At 44.7% G+C, this 19,415-nt stretch overlaps 1 protein-coding gene across 3 annotated transcripts in view; it reads right to left on the reverse strand.

The window, feature by feature from the left end:
- DENND2A (DENN domain containing 2A) overlaps positions 1-19,415 on the reverse strand; it is a 70,578-nt gene that overhangs the window by 15,833 nt on the left and 35,330 nt on the right. For 2 of the 3 annotated variants that reach the window (XM_075275209.1, XM_075275210.1), the window contains exons 2-9: positions 15,034-15,132; positions 10,659-11,756; positions 8,754-8,878; positions 2,451-2,569; positions 2,006-2,203; positions 1,262-1,355; positions 950-1,000; positions 327-514 (exon numbers count right to left, since the gene is read on the reverse strand). In XM_075275209.1, coding sequence (XP_075131310.1) covers positions 327-514; positions 950-1,000; positions 1,262-1,355; positions 2,006-2,203; positions 2,451-2,569; positions 8,754-8,878; positions 10,659-11,756; positions 15,034-15,132 — 1,972 coding nt within the window. Of the gene's footprint in view, positions 1-326; positions 515-949; positions 1,001-1,261; positions 1,356-2,005; positions 2,204-2,450; positions 2,570-4,208; positions 4,234-8,753; positions 8,879-10,658; positions 11,757-15,033; positions 15,133-19,415 lie in introns of those variants that run through there. The other variant, XM_075275211.1, reaches the window with a different exon arrangement.

The raw sequence follows: 19,415 nt of genomic DNA on the forward strand, positions 1-19,415 counted from the left end.
TTGTGGCATAAATTAAAGTAAGTTTGTTAGGGCCCACCCCTTCTGCTAAGCCACGCCCACTTAGAAACATAGTAATTAGAGATGAGCGAGTAGTATTGCATCGGATACCTCACCGTCATAGATATGCGTGTAAGCGGCCGAATACCAAGGGGATAAACGCATCGAATATTCCATGCACTTAACCCCTTGGTGTTCGGCCGCTTACACGCATACCTATGGCGGCGAGGTATTCGATCCAATACTACTCGCTCATCTCTAATAGTAAAGCATAAAAGTGAACCACATGAATTGATCGCATTGTGAATTTTTGAACAAACCCGCCTTACCTTGAGAGGGAATTGCTGGGTGATCTCGGGTATGTAGACGGTGCCCGTCGGCTTCTTCTGGAGAGACACCACCACAAAATACTCAAACAGCTGCCGTTCCTGGTACTCAATGAGGTCGCGCTCCAGGGTGTGATAGCGCGGAGTGAGGCTCATGCGGGATTTCACGTGCACCAGTCTCTCACTATGGGCTGAGAACAAAGCGACACAGACATTGGTTACAAATCTCAACCCCGTCTGGCCGCAGAACGGAAAATCTGACCCTGATCGGGTCTAATATAATAACGCGTTTCGGGTTCTTATGTGGCCTCGAGCGGCAGAGAGACGAACGGTCGTGTGAACCCAGTGAACGGTATAAAAGATATAAAATAATACCGCAATAATACTACGATATGACAGTATAATACGATCACTAGTCACCTCCTCATTTTAATGCAAACGATAAGAGTCGTCTCACATACAATAAAAACATTATAAATAATACCGTAATAATATCCAGTATATAGAAATATACACCTATATAGGATTACTGCCACTTCTCTGCATTTAGTCTTCCATTCCCACAAAATTCGTAGATTATAATAGTGGATTAAAGGAATTTTCCTTCCTAAATGTTACAATCTTACCTTTCAGCTTCTCCTCCGTGTCGCTGTCTGACTCACTGTTGTCATCAGTTACTAGAGAAGAGGAAGCAAATATATATATTCCATTAATAGTAACAGATATACATGACTTTTCACAGAACAGCGCCCCTCTTGACCATAGGTGAAGTGTGGTACTGCAGCTTAGATCCAATCAAGCGAATGAGGCTGAGCTGTATTACCAGACACTGCCATTGGACAAGAGTGGCGCTGTTTTCAAAAGAAGGCAGCCACGTTTATGTAATGTGTATAACCCCTTCATATTATGTGTTATGGCGGGACGTAGTATAGCGTTACCTCTTCCTGAGTTGTTGTCTGTGGACTGATACAGCCTCTTGACTCTTTTCTTACCCCGTCGGGCCTCATATATGGAATTAATCCTCATCACCAGCTGCAGAAGAGAATATGACAGAATATATAATATAAGAAAATATAATAAATAATATATCCACTCATACATTATTATATATGGTTGATCGCAGGGGGCGGGGCTACAAACCCTACAGCGATCAGTTCTGGAAATATTACACCCTCAGGAAACCTGCCTGATACGAGTTCACACAACTTGATGACCTCTGTCCCCAGCTAGGAAAGGGTTAATGTATTTTTGTCACATGAGGGGGGGGCCACATAAAAAAAAAAAAAAAAAAAAAAAACCCGCCCCCCCCCCCCCCCCCAAAAAAAAAAAAAAAAAAAATCTACAAAGTTTATTTTATCTATTGCTTTACATAAAATTGAGATTTATTTTTCTTCTCCAGTCACATCCAAAGCTAAAGCAAAAAAATCTGCTGATCGCTTCCTGGACTCTGTAACCAGTTTAGCTCCGCCCACCACCAGACATGTGACCTAAACCCTGAGATTTAACCATTTCACGTTTATCTTTCTGTGTGAATGGAGGATAAATCCTCATCGGAAAAAAAAATCTTGCAAAGCCCCTCCCCCCTCAAAAACCAGGGTTTTAACCCTTTAAGAGGTTCTTATAGATTCTGTCACCAGGTGTATAAACAGTTAATAGTTAACGCTTTCATTTCCAGATCTCACCTTTGGGATTTTTCTCCTCCGCCGCCCGTTCTGTTGGTCTCCCGTGTTGAAAAAGATATCGTCGGGGCTGCTCGGAGAGGATGGAGGGCTGAGTTTACTGGGGGAGGCCACGCCATCTCTCCCCAGCTTCCTGATGTCCAACAGTTTGAAGCTACGCCGTTCCGAATTCTGCCTGAAGAAGGGCGACTTCTGGTGCACCTAGATATGACAATGGCAGCTTTTTAAGGGGCCCTTACTGTGAGGGTCTGCTTTTTTTTTTTTTTTTCTAGAAACAGCGCCACTGATATTTATAGGCCGTGTCTGGTACTGCAGTCCAGCCATGTTCAATTGATTACATTTAAACTGCAATACCAGGCACAACCTATAAACATGAGGGGCGCTATTTCCAGAAAATAAACCCTTTTTATGAAATCCTGCAATTCCTATCCGAGTACCGACCCCATACCTTGTTTTGGCTGCCAGGAACGGACGCTAAAGTGGCCGGGAAAGCAGGAACACACTTTTTGCCCAGACACCGACTGTCCGTCTCAATGTCTTCATAAGGGTTTTCTTTCGAGGGAGGATCTATGGATGAAAAACACAGAATCCAGTCAGTTATCTCTCACCCATGCAGGCCCCTAATAAAGGAGACATTTGTATTCAGTTTATTAGGGGGCGCTACTGGTCTCATGACCCATTACAATCAGACCATTGTGGCGGCCATTTTTTCTAGCAAAGGACTCTTCGAGGAAACAAGTGGACCACCTGGACCGAGGCCAAGAACGGAGAGTGACCATCTGGTGGCACAACTGCATTGTATGTTCTAAGAATTGTTGAATGTGAACAATCCCTTTAAGAACTGTCTAAAGTAAAAAAAAATCCCTTTAAGATCTATTCTTTCATTTAAGAATGCTCACTTTGATTGGCTTGTAATATTTCAATTTGAAAACTTTATGACATGTTTTAAAGTTGACAACCCAATCTCAAAGATTTAAGAATTGTTCAAAGTGGACCATCCCTTTAAGAATATTCAGTGACTACCTGGTAACATCTTCATTTTGTAGATTTAACATCCCTTTAAGACTTATTCCTCATGGAGCACTCCTTTAAGAATTGCCAACAATGGACAACCCCAAACACCCCAACTGGTTAGACTTCAGTTTTGTGTCTTTAAGAATTGTTTAAAGTACAGTAGACAATCCCTTTAAGAATGCAAACATATTGCAGCCACCCATAAAGTGGGCAAACAACAGAACAGTGCACAATATGGCCACCTAGTGACATCCCGGATCACACGTCAGAAGAATTTTACGACATGGAGCAGCCCTCTAACAATGGTCACAAGCCGATCGCCCCCTTTAAAATGCTCAGAACGCCCCTTTAAAAACAATATTCAACATTGACATCCAAGTATCGTGCAAAATTGACAATGTTTTGAAGACTGGAGACGATCCAGATCTTGTTTTTTTTAAGAACCGGACAACCCCTTTAAGATTTTTTTTATAAAGCAGACAACCCCTTTAAGGGTGCAGTCATATGAGTAAGTTTTTGATGCCGCTTTTGAAGCCGAAACCAGGTGTCTATCATAAAAGAAGAGAAAGTGTAAAGGACAGACGGGACGTCTCCTGGTTTTGACTCCATTCTTGGCTTTCGTTTTCCAAAACCTGCAGGTGTGAACGAACCCGAAGGAGCGGAGACGAGCAGACTGGCGACAGGTCTAGATCTGGTACTGGCAAGTAACTGGCACCTTACAGGACGGGTGCCAGGAACGTTATTTGCGTATCCAGTAGGAGGCGCTTCGGGGAACAGACCCCTCTCTTAATAGAACACAGTACGTGTAATATTACATGGGTATAAGGTCGCCCATGTACAAAAAGTCTCAAAAATAACGGGGGGTGGGGGGGGGCATAGCCAAAAACGAGCAAGCAAGAGTGAAATACAAGTCACGGATATGAGTCAGGGGTCAGCGAGGCTGCGATGGACAAATACCCGCCCTCACACCAAAATACCCGAGGTCACGCTCTATCGGGGCCGACTATTAAACTTTTGTTTCCTGGATAAACTTTGAGCTGAACTTTCGCTTTCTTATCTGTTTGTTCTACACAAGGTGGCAGCAGGACGGGCGCAGGGGACAGCAGAGGGCAGCGCCGCCGGGTCAGGGGGCAGCACAGAAAGGCCCATGAAAATGGGAAAAATACCCCCAAAAAAACTTTGCGTCTCTCACCTTTCTTTCTCGCCATAGTTAGACTTGTGCACGGGCTCGCCTGAATGTCACCTGATCAGGAAGTGAAAGCTCAACAGGTAGAGAAATCAGCAGCAGGGAGGGCCAAGGGTTAATATTGGGTGTCATGGAGGGAGGGGAGGGCCGGGCTCAGCATCCTGTTAGGTAGCCTGTGGCTTCCCATCTGCTGTCGGCTTATTTACCCCACACTAGGGCTGTCCCCTGATAGTGATAACAATGGGGGTCAGGGACTCGGAATGAACCCACTGACCCACAGAGGAGCTCATTTATGGAGCAGGATCCACCCGGGAGGGAGAGGGAAAGGACACCGACATGGAAAATTAGGAATTTCTCCACATATCTATTTGCATACGGCTAATTAACCCTATAGTGTCATATACAGGGATGGTGTAATATAATCATATAATGACTACATAGTAATGTAATAATGGCGCAATATAGTATAAGAGATATATAAGGGAATATACAGATATAGTAATCATATAATTTAATAAATAATACAATATAAGACTCTAATAATGAGATAAATGTATAATACACTGTGTGGTGGCAGTAAAGGGGGCGATATACTATGTGGGGGCAGTAAAGGGGGCGATATACTATGTGGGGCCAGTAAAGGGGGCGATATATTATGTGGGGCAGTAAAGGGGGCGATATATTATGTGGGGGCAGTAAAGGGGGCGATATACTATATGGGGCCAGTAAAGGGGGCGATATACTATGTGGGGCCAGTAAAGGGGGCGATATACTATGTGGGGTCAGTAAAGGGGGCGATATATTATGTGGGGCAGTAAAGGGGGCGATATATTATGTGGGGGCAGTAAAGGGGGCGATATACTATATGGGGCCAGTAAAGGGGGCGATATACTATGTGGGGGCAGTAAAGGGGGCGATATACTATGTGGGGCCAGTAAAGGGGGCGATATACTATGTGGGGTCAGTAAAGGGGGCGATATATTATGTGGGGGCAGTAAAGGGGGCGATATACTATATGGGGCCAGTAAAGGGGGCAATATACTATGTGGGGCCAGTAAAGGGGGCGATATACTATGTGGGGCCAGTAAAGGGGGCGATATACTATGTGGGGGCAGTAAAGGGGGCAATATACTATCTGGGGGCAGTAAAGGGGGCAATATACTATGTGGGGGCAGTAAAGGGGGCAATATACTATGTGGGGCCAGTAAAGGGGGCGATATACTATGTGGGGCCAGTAAAGGGGGCGATATACTATGTGGGGCCAGTAAAGGGGGCGATATACTATATGGGGCCAGTAAAGGGGGCAATATACTATGTGGGGCCAGTAAAGGGGGCGATATACTATGTGGGGCCAGTAAAGGGGGCGATATACTATGTGGGGCTAGTAAAGGGGGCGATATATTATGTGGGGGCAGTAAAGGGGGCAATATACTATGTGGGGGCAATAAAGGGGGTGATATACTATGTGGGGCCAGTAAAGGGGCGATATACTATGTGGGGGCAGTAAAGGGGGCGATATACTATGTGGGGCCAGTAAAGGGGGCGATATACTATGTGGGGCCAGTAAAGGGGGCGATATACTATGTGGGGGCAGTAAAGGGGCGATATACTATGTGGGGACAGTAAAGGGGGCAATATACTATGTGGGGGCAGTAAAGGGGGCAATATACTATGTGGGGGCAGTAAAGGGGCGATATACTATGTGGGGGCAGTAAAGGGGCGATATACTATGTGGGGGCAGTAAAGGGGGCGATATACTATGTGGGGCCAGTAAAGGGGGCGATATACTATGTGGGGCCAGTAAAGGGGGCGATATACTATGTGGGGCCAGTAAAGGGGGCGATATACTATATGGGGCCAGTAAAGGGGGCAATATACTATGTGGGGACAGTAAAGGGGGCGATATACTATGTGGGGCCAGTAAAGGGGGCGATATACTATGTGGGGCCAGTAAAGGGGGCGATATACTATATGGGGCCAGTAAAGGGGGCAATATACTATGTGGGGCCAGTAAAGGGGGCGATATACTATGTGGGGGCAGTAAAGGGGGCGATATACTATGTGGGGGCAGTAAAGGGGGCGATATACTATGTGGGGCCAGTAAAGGGGGCTATATACTATGTGGGGGCAGTAAAGGGGGCGATATACTATGTGGGGGCAGTAAAGGGGGCGATATACTATGTGGGGGCAGTAAAGGGGGCGATATACTATGTGGGGGGAGCAGGACCTGGCCTCAGAACTGAAATCAACATAGGTTTCTATTCACACTCAGAAAGCAGAGATTTGGAAATCAGGGAAGGATTGAAACTCAGAGCAGATCTGAAAGTTTCTCAATGACACCTTTTGCAAAATCTTCTCCGGCTCGGTTCCCCCTGGTCGGTATTGCGGAGTTATTACACTTCCCCTACACTTACACCACCTCCGCCTGTAGAGTCAGCGCACATGAGAGGACAACAGGATGTCATCTGCAATGTCTGCAATCGGATGGCGGCGAACCACAACTCCCAGCATATCATGTAATATATCTACTGCACTGAGTGTGTAGGTGTCAGTCTTCACTGCAATCCTGGCATTATATTTATGGATTTAAATGTGGAGGATACATTAGCATATACAAGTGGCTCTGTAGAGGGATATAAATAACATATAGGTCAGGTATCTCCCATAGATATAGTGGATTGATGACCTGGATTACAGGTTGCTGCACGACGCTGACTTGAAAGGCGCAAGTGGGCAGGTAAAAGAATTTGGTTAGTTCAGCAAGGTCAAAACAAAGACATTCCTGTAATTGTACAAACACCTCCCGGAGGCCGCGGGTCCTGGAAATAGTCTGCCCAATGCCAGATGGAGGCTGCGAGCGTCAGGAAATATGTGCATGTCAGGAGGAAAAGTACTAGTGTATAGGCACTGCTATGTCACCGGCACTGTTATATAGGCACCACTATGTCACCCGCACTGCTATGTCACTGGCACTACTATATAGGCTCTGCTATGTGGTTGTTTTAGTGTATTGGCACTACTCTACGGGCTCTGCTATGTGGTTGTACATATAGACACTACTATGTGGTTGCACTACTGTATAGACACTACTACCTGACTGACACTACTCTACAGGCTCTGCCATGTGGTTGTACTAGAGTATAGACACTACTACCTCACTGACACTACTCTACAGGCTCTGCCATGTGGTTGTAGTAGAGTATAGACACTACTACCTCACTGACACTACCCTACCGGCTCTGCTATGTGGTTGTACTAGAGTATAGACACTACTACCTCACTGACACTACTCTATGGGCTCTGCTATGTGGTTGTACTAGAGTATAGGCACTACAACCTCACTGACACTACTCTACAGGCTCTGCTATGTGGTTGTGCTAGAGTATAGGCACTACTATCTCACTGGCACTGCTCTATAGGCTCTGCTATGTGGTTGTGCTAGAGTATAGACACTACTACATCACTGACACTACTCTATAGGCCCTGCCTTGTAGTTGTACTAGTGTATAGACACTACTACCTTACTGACACTACTCTACAGGCTCTGCCATGTGGTTGTAGTAGAGTATAGACACTACTACCTCACTGACACTACTCTACAGGCTCTGCTATGTGGTTGTACTAGAGTATAGACACTACTACCTCACTGACATACTCTACCGGCTCTGCTATGTGGCTGGCTATATATTATACCATGGTCCAGACCCTACTTTGACACGGCTGTGCTGCTGCTACTACTCTACAGGCTCTGCTATTAACCCTTCAGTTCCTGTAGTTCCTCAATCATAAGGTAAAATCCTTAAAGAAAAAAGAAAATCCCACAAAAATGAAACCGAGACTACGGATATAATCAGGCAAAACTTTTCTGTCTAATCGTAAACTTTTAGTGTGTGAGAGCTCGGAGCCCAATAAAATACATTCCTGCGGAGACCCAGGCTGGGGTTTAACCCCATCTGTTGTGGTATTGTGCGCTGTAATGGGACGCTGGCTGCCTCCGAGGATCACAAAGAAGGAATAGAAAGGTCGAGAGGATACATTTCACCATTACCGCTCAAGTATGCGGCTGCTCGTAAATACTGGGGACATTACATAACATGAAGAGGGGAAATACTGGAGTTATGCAAAAGAGAGCTTAGGCCACGCCCACATTGGTATAAGCCACACCCTTATGAGGAGAAAAAATTTAATTTTTAAAAATCTCCTTAAATTACCTACCTGTGAATTGTCAACCCATTGGGCCTACGTTGTGGGGTCCGTACTCATAAGGACTTCAGGCAGAAAGTCTTATTTAAAGGGAATGTTCAGGAATACAAAACATGTCTACTATTATAGTTCAGTTCTGTTGACGTGAACATGGCTGAACTGCAATACCACACACAACCTGTAAACCGACGTGGCGCTGTGCATCCATTTCTTTATAATTCTGGGCAGCCCCCTTAAAACTGCTTGGATAAGTAGATGCTACAATAAGACAACGATTGAAGTATACCCAAAATTTAAAGGGGATGTCGTAACTCCCCTTTAAGTCTGACGCAAGTCGCCGGTCCTTACCTAATATATCCTCGTAGACGTTTTCCTCGGATAAAGTGCGAGTTAGGGCCAACTTGGTCTGTGCGTACCAGTCTACTCGACCGTTCTCTGACGACTGGAGAAGATCTTCAAATTCGTAAGATTTCCTGAGAAAGAGACAGAGACAACGTCAGGTGACTGCGACGCTCCAATGAGACGACGGCACAAATGAACTTAAAGAGGTTCTTAAGAAAAGAAAACGTGTCGCAAGAGGAAAAAAAAAAAAAGAAGAATCTTCATAACATAATGAATGTGGAAAATGTTGCCACAAGCTGTGGAAAAATTTAAAGGGGCCCTGTCCATTTTCTATACTGGGTGGTAGTCAAGGAAGTCAATAATGGGCTTAAAGGGAGTTTTCATCAGACCCCAACCTATCCTCCCGACCCCACAGATAGATAGGTTAGGGTCACCTGAATCATGTAGTGTTTTCCCCTTGTGAATCGCCGCCTCTGATGCCGAGATATTGCCGTTTTTGTCAACAAAATGGTCTTCCAAGAGCTCATTATAATATTGGCAAAAACGGCGATATCTCGGCAACGGAGGCAGCGAATCACAAGGGGAAAACACCGCATGACTCAGGTGAACCTAACCTATCTATCTGTAGGGCCCGGCTGATATGCTGAATACTAGTGACAATCCCTTTAAGTACTAGGCTGGCCTAAATGTGTTCACCCCCTTGGTTTATCTGGGGCAGCAATTAACCCATTATCAGCCACAATTACACCTTACAGTGATGTTTAACCCTTGACTTTCACTATTGTGAACGGGAGGACCAACTTGGATTAGAGACTGTGGGACCCCTTTGCAATCTGCCCTGAGGACTCAAAAAGGACCCCATGACTGTGTGTATTTAAAGGGGCTTTCTAAGACTAAAGATATTGATGGTCTCTAAAGCCTGGTCATTGAAGGGTTAAGTAACCTCAAATGAGGCGCCCTGTACCCACTCCACTATAGTACCCAGTACAATGACATTCATGATCTTGTGGCTGTGTCTGGTACTGCAACTTAGCCCGTGCATTGGAATGTCACTACTCCTTCGCTCTGCCCATTATTGGGGGTCCTGGAGATGGGACCCCCACATCTCATACATTGATAGCACGACCATTTATATCAACACCCTGGAAATTCTCTGTAAAAATTTCTAATCCGGACAGTTTCCCGACTCATTTATGTAAATGATAATTACCGTAAATCCGCTTCCCGGCCACGCCCATTACAGCTGACATTACATAATTTAGCTATCTGAGTCATATATGTGGTATATAAACTAGTTATGCATAGTAGACATCCTTGGAATTTTACTTAAAGGAGACTTGCCATCTGCTCACTTTTTGATTGGTCGGGTCTGACCTCTGGGACCTCCTCCGATCCTGAGAATGGTATAGCGTTGTGTCCCTATCACTGTTTTCCCCCTTCAGAGCAGCGCCCTGACTACCTAAACTGACCTAAACCAACTAAACTTTCAAGAAATATCAAATTTTTTGGACAGCCCCTTAAAGAATTCCCCAACCTAAGTATATTTTTTGAAAAATCTGATTAATAATGCATAGTAAGACCTAAAACCTAGGGGTTTTTTTACGTTAGGTTGTCAGGTTCCTAGTAACCAGTTTGTCAAATTTTTAGCTCAAGGATAAATAAACACTAAGTGAGGTCAGAGGAGGGGCCAAGGAGGTCAAACTTGTCTCTATTTTTGCCTTATTAGTCAGATTTTTTTTAAATAAAAAATTGTTTTTGTATTTGCACATAGGTACATAGGTAAAACAATAGAGATCATTGTGGTCTTGTAGACCAGGAAGTTACACAAAGCCCCCAACCTTCCCTCCTATACTACGCTCTAGCCCGTACCTACTATTAATGGCCCCCCAAAAACCAGTAAAAGTAAAGTACCTATGGTCCCCGTTATTTCTGTGTTTGCTATTCCAAAGTCTTCTGCTCACGGCTGATGGTGGAGGAGATGTGGGTAGAGGAGGTGGAGGTATACAAGGAAGTGGTGGTAAGTCCCTTTTTCGAAGACCTGTTCTAACCAGACCCACTTCCCCCTCATGTCGGAAAGTCCTCCTTGGTTTGGGTAAAGGGTTGATAGGTAAGGTTTTCTCAGGTGCCCCAGGTTCTGTATATACATTGTCCACATTACTTGTCCTTCTAGATGTTCTCCCCTCTCCCACTGTCCCAAAAATTGGCTCTGCGTTCTCAGAATCTGCCCCCAATTTACTTTTCGATCCCGGTTGGTTCTCAGAATCCAACAAACATTGCGGTGAATAATAAGTTCCCGGTAACTGTGGCAGACCTTCTGCTGGACCATCCTTCAATGACCGCTCAAACTTTTTAACTTGACTCAATACCGTTGCCTGGTCTTTTTTGGGGCTAATAACTTGCTCCTTGCTTTCGGGACTTGGGTTTGTCTCCTTCTCTGTTTTTTTCTCTACTTTTATACAGTCTTTACGTTCAATGTCCTTATTGTCCATTTCCCAGCTGAACATCCTCTTGAAGCTTCCTTTTTGACGGTTCTTGACCTCATCCACGTTCGTATCTCCAAAAGTAGTACCAAAGGAATCTTGTCTCTTCACCTGTATGGACTCCTTCCTGCTAAGAACTGGGGACTGCGTCTCGCGTTTACCTTCCCATTCCGAAATCTTATCTTTGATGCTTGATGTTTTCTTTAGGGTGATCTTTTGGGGTAACGGAGAAGACTTGGTATTCGTCAACTGTTTCTTAAGTATAAGTCCTGGATCTTTGACGTTGATCTCCATCATTGGGTCATTGATGGTCATTTTGTTGCTGAGCATGTTCTGCTGTAAATCTTTAGTGTCTTGACTTCTCGGCCGGTTCTCCAGACCTTGTAGAGGACTTTTCTCCAGACGAGAGTTTTGATTATATTTTACAGAGTCAGATTTTTCTACAGGTTGACTTTTTACACTCAAGTGAAGCTGAGGAAGTTCAAGTTTTTTCCAAGTCCCAGAGTTTTCTTTACCTGCGGGCGTCACCCTGGTGAGACAAGACATGAGGCAACATTACTGTCATAGAAGTCATAATTCTTGGTCAAAGGACTTTAATTGTTTTTCGGGATCACTGAGATGCCTAATAACTGCATTAAGTAGGTCTTTAAGGAACGGCGATGGGATGAGTCTCGAGTAATTACCTACACTATGTGCTCGGGTTTAGGTCACACTCCATAGAACATAGTCATATTAAGAAAACCCTGTGGTGATCATGTATGAAGATGGTTCTAAGGAGTCACTGAAGGACATCATACTTGTGACAAATGACTTGAGACCGGTTCATCAAAACTACCTCATATTTCACTTTGACATTTGACTACTTAAGGATGAAGATGGTTGTTCCTTCAACACGATGGAGCAACCTTCTTCAAAAACATGTCCAAGTGCTCAGTGGAGGTTCTAGTGTTGAGGTCGTAAAGCCAAAAAGTATTTCTAAACATTACATATGCTCCTCCTATGTGAGAGACGGCTGAACTTTCTAGAAGACAAGTCTTTGCCAGAAGGTCTGTAGGACCTAGGTCAAACCCCCTGGAGATACCCTCACATCTTGCTGCCTCATAGTTAGCCCTAAGTCATATATTCGGTCATCGTCATGGGTTTAGTGTTATTGTGGTGTTACCTTTTGCGCTCCAGCCTTTTAAGTTGGGGCTTGGTATATTTAATGTCATGACCGCAGCTCCACCCCAGGACTCTGGTCGAGACAGGGTGAATTTGATGGTGGGTTCCATGTACTGGAGGAAATATTTCTATTTTCGCATTTGAGGGGGTTGTCCTAAATTTTATAGTTATTACCTATTCTAGGAATGGGTCATGTCTGATCGCTTGGTGTCCCACTGCCGAAAGCCATGTGATGATGAGTCTTGTGTTCCCCCATATGTCGGAGTGATGGGCTTGTGTGTTGACACTCAATTCATGGGTTTGTCGAAAAGAAACCGAGCTGTTCCCTAGAGATGAATGAAGCAACATGGTGCATGCTTGGCCATCACTCCATTCGTACTGGGGGGGGCACAGGAGCCATGTTTTGGGGGTCTAAGAGGTCAAACATTTATCACCTATCCTGTGAATAAGAAATAGGTCAATCCCTTTAATGTATGGATAAAATTATCCAATTTTCCAGAGTAAGAAAAACATGGCTGCTGTATTATAGAAACAGTGCCACACCTGTCCACAGGTTGTGTCTGGTATTGCAACTCAGCATTATTGACATGGTGGGGATTATGTTGCAGTGCTAACACAACCAACGCACTAGTGTGGCGCTGTTTTTAAATTCTTGTACCATCCATTCAATGTCCGTATATGGTCAGGGGGGAGGAGCATGTACCTAAAGTGCTAAAACTTTGAAGGACTCCTAAACAAGAGTACATGGAAAATAGAGACTGACCTTGAATGGGCCCAGATCTGATTAACCCCATCCTGTATGAACCTGCCTACTGTATCATAGACGATAGGTAGCTGCAGGTTAGTGACAACCCTTCAAGGACTTGGAAATGGTGGCCGTTGGCAACTGGTTCCCTTGCCCAGTGGCCCAGTATGAATAATTACAATCAAAGGTGTAGCTTGAAGTTCCAAAATCTGTAACGGGGCCCCCACTTACAACAGTGGTATAGTTTATGCGGCAGAGGGATTTTTGGGGCCCCTCTGAGTCTGGGCCCATAGCGACTGCTACCATTGCAGCCCATATATCGATGCCCTTTTTGGTAACTGCTTCGGCACCGATAACATGACCCAGTAGCCCCACTGTTGTTTTGCCCACCTCTGAAATAGTATAAAGTTTTTTTTGTTTTTAGTTCAATATAAAGGGTTAATGAACTCTATAAACATCCATTTTATCACTTCCTGCGGTTCGGATGAGTAGAGGAAGCCGAGAAAAGAAAGAAAACACGAAACGCGTCGGCAGCAGATCCAATTCTTAATATGTGCATGAGTCAGCAAACGGTCAGAGCTGAAGAAACCGCTCGAGACTCTGACAAGTCCTGGCTCTGAAGACTGTGAGCGCAGTGGAAAGAGAAAAAAAACGAGAACCCTGACATGGTGAGGCCGAGAAACCGCAAGCCACAACCGCGGCGGAGAAAAGGAAGAGCAGCGGAGCGACGACGGGCACGAGGCTTGTAACCTATACTCCGCTGGCACAGGCTGGGCGATACCATTCATACAGTAACCCAGGGGACACCTTAAATGGAATGTGTGCAAATTTTTTGAATTTAAAACAAACAAAAAATCTATCACTTTTTTCTAATCTGTTTTATTTTCTGATTGTACATTTTTTAAATTCTATGTTCTGTACATGATTATGTGGGCGGCCATCTTGCCTGAGCTTCTCCTCTGCCTCATTCACAGCATTTAGTGATATGCTTTACAGCACCGTCATGGTCATAGGTAGCAATGGACTGGAGCCGACTCATTGAGGCCTATGGGAGAGTTTTCTAGACATCCTCTGTACAGGGAAGGGGAGGAGTCTAGATAAGCTGTGACATCATCTATTGTCAATAGTGATGTAATGATGGGTCAGAAGTATTATCTATCGAGGTGTTATCTTCTATTGTAATGCAGTCTGTGAGATAAAAGAGGTGACTGCTGCAAAGAAAATTGGTAAGTGTCTGTCTATTATTAGACTTAGTGGTTAGAGTGAAAATTGTGCAATTTAGTACTTAAAAAAATAAATATATATATATGGACATAGAAAATGTAAAAAAAAATTATATATATATATATATATATATAAATAATTTTTTTTAAAAATGTTTAATATTAAAAGTTGATTTTCTGGTGACACGTTTCCGTTAATCTCACTTTTCTAGGAATGGGTCACAGGCCAATCCTTAAAATGCGTAACACAATTTACACAACTGAATCTTTACATAATCTACCAGATTAGGCAATAATTTCATCGGTAATTTCCTCGGTTTTATAAACTATCAAACCTGTATTGTACCCGAGTATATTTCCTGTCCAAAATGCACTGCCAAGCTCGCGATTTCCCAGTTATACCCCTCCCTACCTCAAAATGCCACAGACAAGATGGAACCTGTTCATGGTCCACGTGTCAGCGATAATGTAATAAGACATTGCAGTACTCGGACTACCTGTACCAGGTGTTACAGTTCAGATTCAATTGTAACAAAGTGGTATTATACTACTGGTGTCGTCTTATGTTGTAGAGAGGCCTTTGGGCCCCCCTCAGGCTCCGGGGCCCGGTAGTGACTGCTACCTCTGCCCCCCGAGTACAACCCTTCATGTGCCACTTCTTATTCGTGGGGACTTACCTGTGACTAGATAGATGCTCAGCGGGATTCTTATTCCTGGTCACCTCAGCGGCCCGTCTCACAGTCATTGTGTCAGCATATGACGTTACGCCCGCTCCCCTGGAATAAAACAAAAAGTCAGTGTTATCCTTCTCGTTGCCCAAAATGGGTTTATTTTTTTGGTCAAAATTCACAGTGGTCTTTCGCCACCTCCACCAACTTGGCCTCTGTTTCTCTCCTTTCCAAAGATCCTGGTCCTTATGGTGCGGCACAGAAGAGGAAGGACGTAAACGAATTTGCATAGAAAGGGGCCATTTTTTCCTAATTTTTTTTTTCAAAAAGTGTCTATTTTAGGGGCACTTCATGTTTTTGGATATTTTGATGTTGGTATGGGTGGGCCCCCTTCTCTCCAAGGGCCCTACAGTGCCACCTGGTCTGCTATTATAGCATGTCAGTAGTCACTAGGCCTCATTTAGCAACGTAGAAAAGAACAAAAATTTATTTTTAAACTTTATTTATAACAAAAAAGCTTAGTTTTTTTATGGTGCGGCTCAGAGGAGGAAGGACTTACTCAAATCTGCATAAAAAGGGGTGTTCCTATGTCATTTTGTTTTTTTGGGGGGCAAATTTTTTTCAAAAAGTGTCCTTTTTTGGGGCACTCCTTGGAGGGGGGAAAGTAAATGTCTTCATTTTGGATATTTCGGTATTGGTAAGTATGCTAAGTGTGGGCCCCCCTCTCTCTAAGGGCCCTACGGAAGCCACATGGTCTACTTCAATGCCATGTCAGTAGTCACTAAGCCTCATTTAGTAACGTAGAATACAACAAGCTTTATTTATAAAAACAACAATTACAGTGCAATTGATATAAAGTTTGTCCCACGGCTCCCGTCACTTTTGGTGCGGCTCAGAGGAGGAAGGACTTGCTCAAATTTGCATAAAAAGGGGCACTCCGACACCATTTTTGGGTTGTTTTTTTGCGCAAAACAGGGCAGGCCTTTTCTTAGTCTGCAGGAAAGTCACTTTTTCTAGACATCTGCATCTTCCATACCTACCTGATACTATGACGCATATGGGTCACCCGAGTTTCGGTGCGTAACGTGACCGGCCATTTGACCCAGTGACCTCATCTGACGATTAAAACTCATTAACCCCATAACTCATAAAAATAAACTCAATAATAAAACACACCAAGCGCTCGAGTTACAGGCAAGATTCCTGCGTGACCTCCGCTTCCAGCTGAGTACTCGCCTCTGCCAAATGCATCTTCCTGCTCCGGTGAACCGTTCCGCCCAATTAATTGTTGCAGGGTAAAGTCGTAGTCAGCCATGGCCGGAGGCTGGAGGACTTTACACCGCGCCACTTAAACCTCCATTGTGCCGCTTCATGCCATCCCGGTTATGTAAGAACCCGAAATATATATATCCTGATACAGTGGATTATTACACGGATTGGGGGAGGTGGGTACAAAAAGATCAAGGAACCTGGACGGCCGCCCACACATTAGAAGTGAAAAACAGAACTCGAAGGCTCAACTGCTTGGAAATAATCAGAGACGACTTGAGGATCACGCAGCCACTTGGCCAACAAGGACCTTCAAAGTACAAAAGGACTCTACAAGACGCCTGGCCAGGCCACGGCCCAAAGGGAATTTTCCGCCATGTTCACATACAAATACTAAAAGTGGGACTAAACCGTCACAGCAAATTTATATACTAAATTTGTATACTAAGTCACACCCCTAAACCTACCCATGTTCCCTCTGGCCATTCCCAGTCCCACCCATTCCATTTGTGCCCCCATATAATACTGGTCTAACAAGGTATAATACCCCTATACCACCATATAGTATCATGCACTCCATGGGCCCTTACACAGTATAATGTCACCCATGTGGCCCCCACAGTATAATGGGCGGACCCCCAGAGTATAGTGCTGCCTCATCACGGCCCCTACACTATAATGCACCCTCAATGCAGTCCACACACCATAATCCACCTTGTTGTGCCCACATACTATAACATTCCCTCATTGCATCTCCCCACACTATAATGCTCCTCGTTGTGGTCTCCACAGTGTAATTCACTTTATAGTGCCCCCCCCCACACACACTATAATACTCCGTCATTGCATCTCCTCACACAATAATACTCCCTCTCATTGCACCCACACACTATAATCCCCCTTGTTGTGCCCTCACACAGTATAATGCTCCCTCATTGTAGTCACCACATTAAAATCCCCTTTATAGTGACCCCCACACAATAATGCTCCTTCATTGTGGCCTCCAAACTATAATCCCCTTTATTGTGGCCCCCACATAGTATAATATTCCCTGATTGTGGCCTCTACAAGTATAATGCTCCCTCATTCCAACCCACATACTATAATCCCTCCTATTATGACTCCCATACAGTAAAATCCCTCTAATATGGCCATCACTATATTCCCCCTTATTGCCCCGAAACAGTAGGGCAGCACTTGAAATCTGGGACCAACAATTGGGAGGTATACAGTGTTGTCTTTAGGTCAAAAATTTTTTGCTTGTTTGATCACTAAATGATGCAAAATTTTCTCAGTTGCCAAAACAATCCATCAAATACAGCAAGACAGGGAGGAGAGGTAGGAGGGAGATGCAGCTGCAGATGTTTTCTCCAGGGCAGGAGGAACAGCCGGAGTGGAATCTGGTTGGCTGAAAGCACACAGTCATCGATCTCCAGAATAAGGATCCCCGACCCTCATCTCACGCGTCTCCGAATGGAGAGGGGACCAGCAGGAGGAATGAGGACTGTGAGAGGAGCAGCAAATGTCTAATATAGGAATACCCCTTTAACTTTCTGGCACTGCAGAGGATTTGGAACTCTGTAACAGAAAAATGGGAGGCTGGTTGTTAAAGAGAGATACCCGGCCATGCATCTGCAGTCATATGGCATGACCCAGCAGTGGGAGGGCAGCCCCATTTCGCTATAGAGCCCCCTACTCTATGTCCCCCCCGGCTCTGGTATCGGGCGCTGCTTATACTACACACATATGTTTTTCAGGCCAATGCCCCTGAACTGCGGCTTACAAACAAAATCAGGGAAATGCAACATTACAGGCGAATTCTGCTCTCGATTTCCCAAGAGAAATCCGACGGTCTTGTTCCATGACGACACGCAGTCTGCCCATTAACCCCCAAGCTGCCGCATGTCCTATTATGTAACAGCATGGAGGACATTGCACAAACAAGGCTCATAGAAAGTCATGGGGTGCACAGACACCAAAAACAGCAGGGCGGCCCTACTTATGGCCAGTCATACCCCAGCCGGAGGTCAGAAGAAGATATTATAAGGCTATTACAGGCCGGGTGACCCATGCGTGATCAGGGACACAATACAATATAGCTTAGTGATGTATCTAAGCCCTGACCTGTGAGATAATGTCTCTTGAACTGGTGTATCTAGGTCTGACCTGTGTGATAATGTCTGTGGAATGTGTTCATCTAAGCCTGTCATGTGTGATGCTGTTTGCTGAGTTGGTGTATCTAAGCCTGTCATGTGTGATGCTTTCTGCAGTTGTTGTATCTAAGCTTGTCATGTGCGATGCTGTTTGCTGAGTTGGTGTATCTAAGCCTGTCATGTGCGATGCTGTTTGCTGAGTTGGTGTATCTAAGCCTGTCATGTGCGATGCTGTTTGCTGAGTTGGTGTATCTAAGCCTGTCATGTGTGATGCTGTTTGTAGATTTGGTGTATCTAAGCTTGTCATGTGTGATGCTGTTTGTGGAGTTGGTGTATCTAAGCCTGTCATGTGTGATGCTGTTTGCGGAGTTGGTGTATCTAAGCCTGTCATGTGTGATGCTTTCTGCAGAGTTGGTGTATCTAAGCTTGTCATGTGTGATCCTGTCCTGTCTGCAGGTTTGGTGTATCTAAGCCTGTCATGTGTGATGCTGTCTGCAGGGTTGGTGTATCTAAGCCTGTCATGTGTGATGCTTTCTGCAGTTGTTGTATCTAAGCTTGTCATGTGCGATGCTGTTTGCTGAGTTGGTGTATCTAAGCCTGTCATGTGCGATGCTGTTTGCTGAGTTGGTGTATCTAAGCCTGTCATGTGTGATGCTGTTTGTAGATTTGGTGTATCTAAGCTTGTCATGTGTGATGCTGTTTGCTGAGTTGGTGTATCTAAGCCTGTCATGTGCGATGCTGTTTGCAGAGTTGGTGTATCTAAGCCTGTCATGTGTGATGCTGTTTGTAGATTTGGTGTATCTAAGCTTGTCATGTGTGATGCTGTTTGTGGAGTTGGTGTATCTAAGCCTGTCATGTGTGATGCTGTTTGCGGAGTTGGTGTATCTAAGCCTGTCATGTGTGATGCTTTCTGCAGAGTTGGTGTATCTAAGCTTGTCATGTGTGATCCTGTCCTGTCTGCAGGTTTGG

This window comes from Leptodactylus fuscus, chromosome 5 (genome assembly GCF_031893055.1).
Source record: "Leptodactylus fuscus isolate aLepFus1 chromosome 5, aLepFus1.hap2, whole genome shotgun sequence".
In the NCBI taxonomy this organism is placed as follows: Eukaryota; Metazoa; Chordata; class Amphibia; order Anura; family Leptodactylidae; genus Leptodactylus; species Leptodactylus fuscus.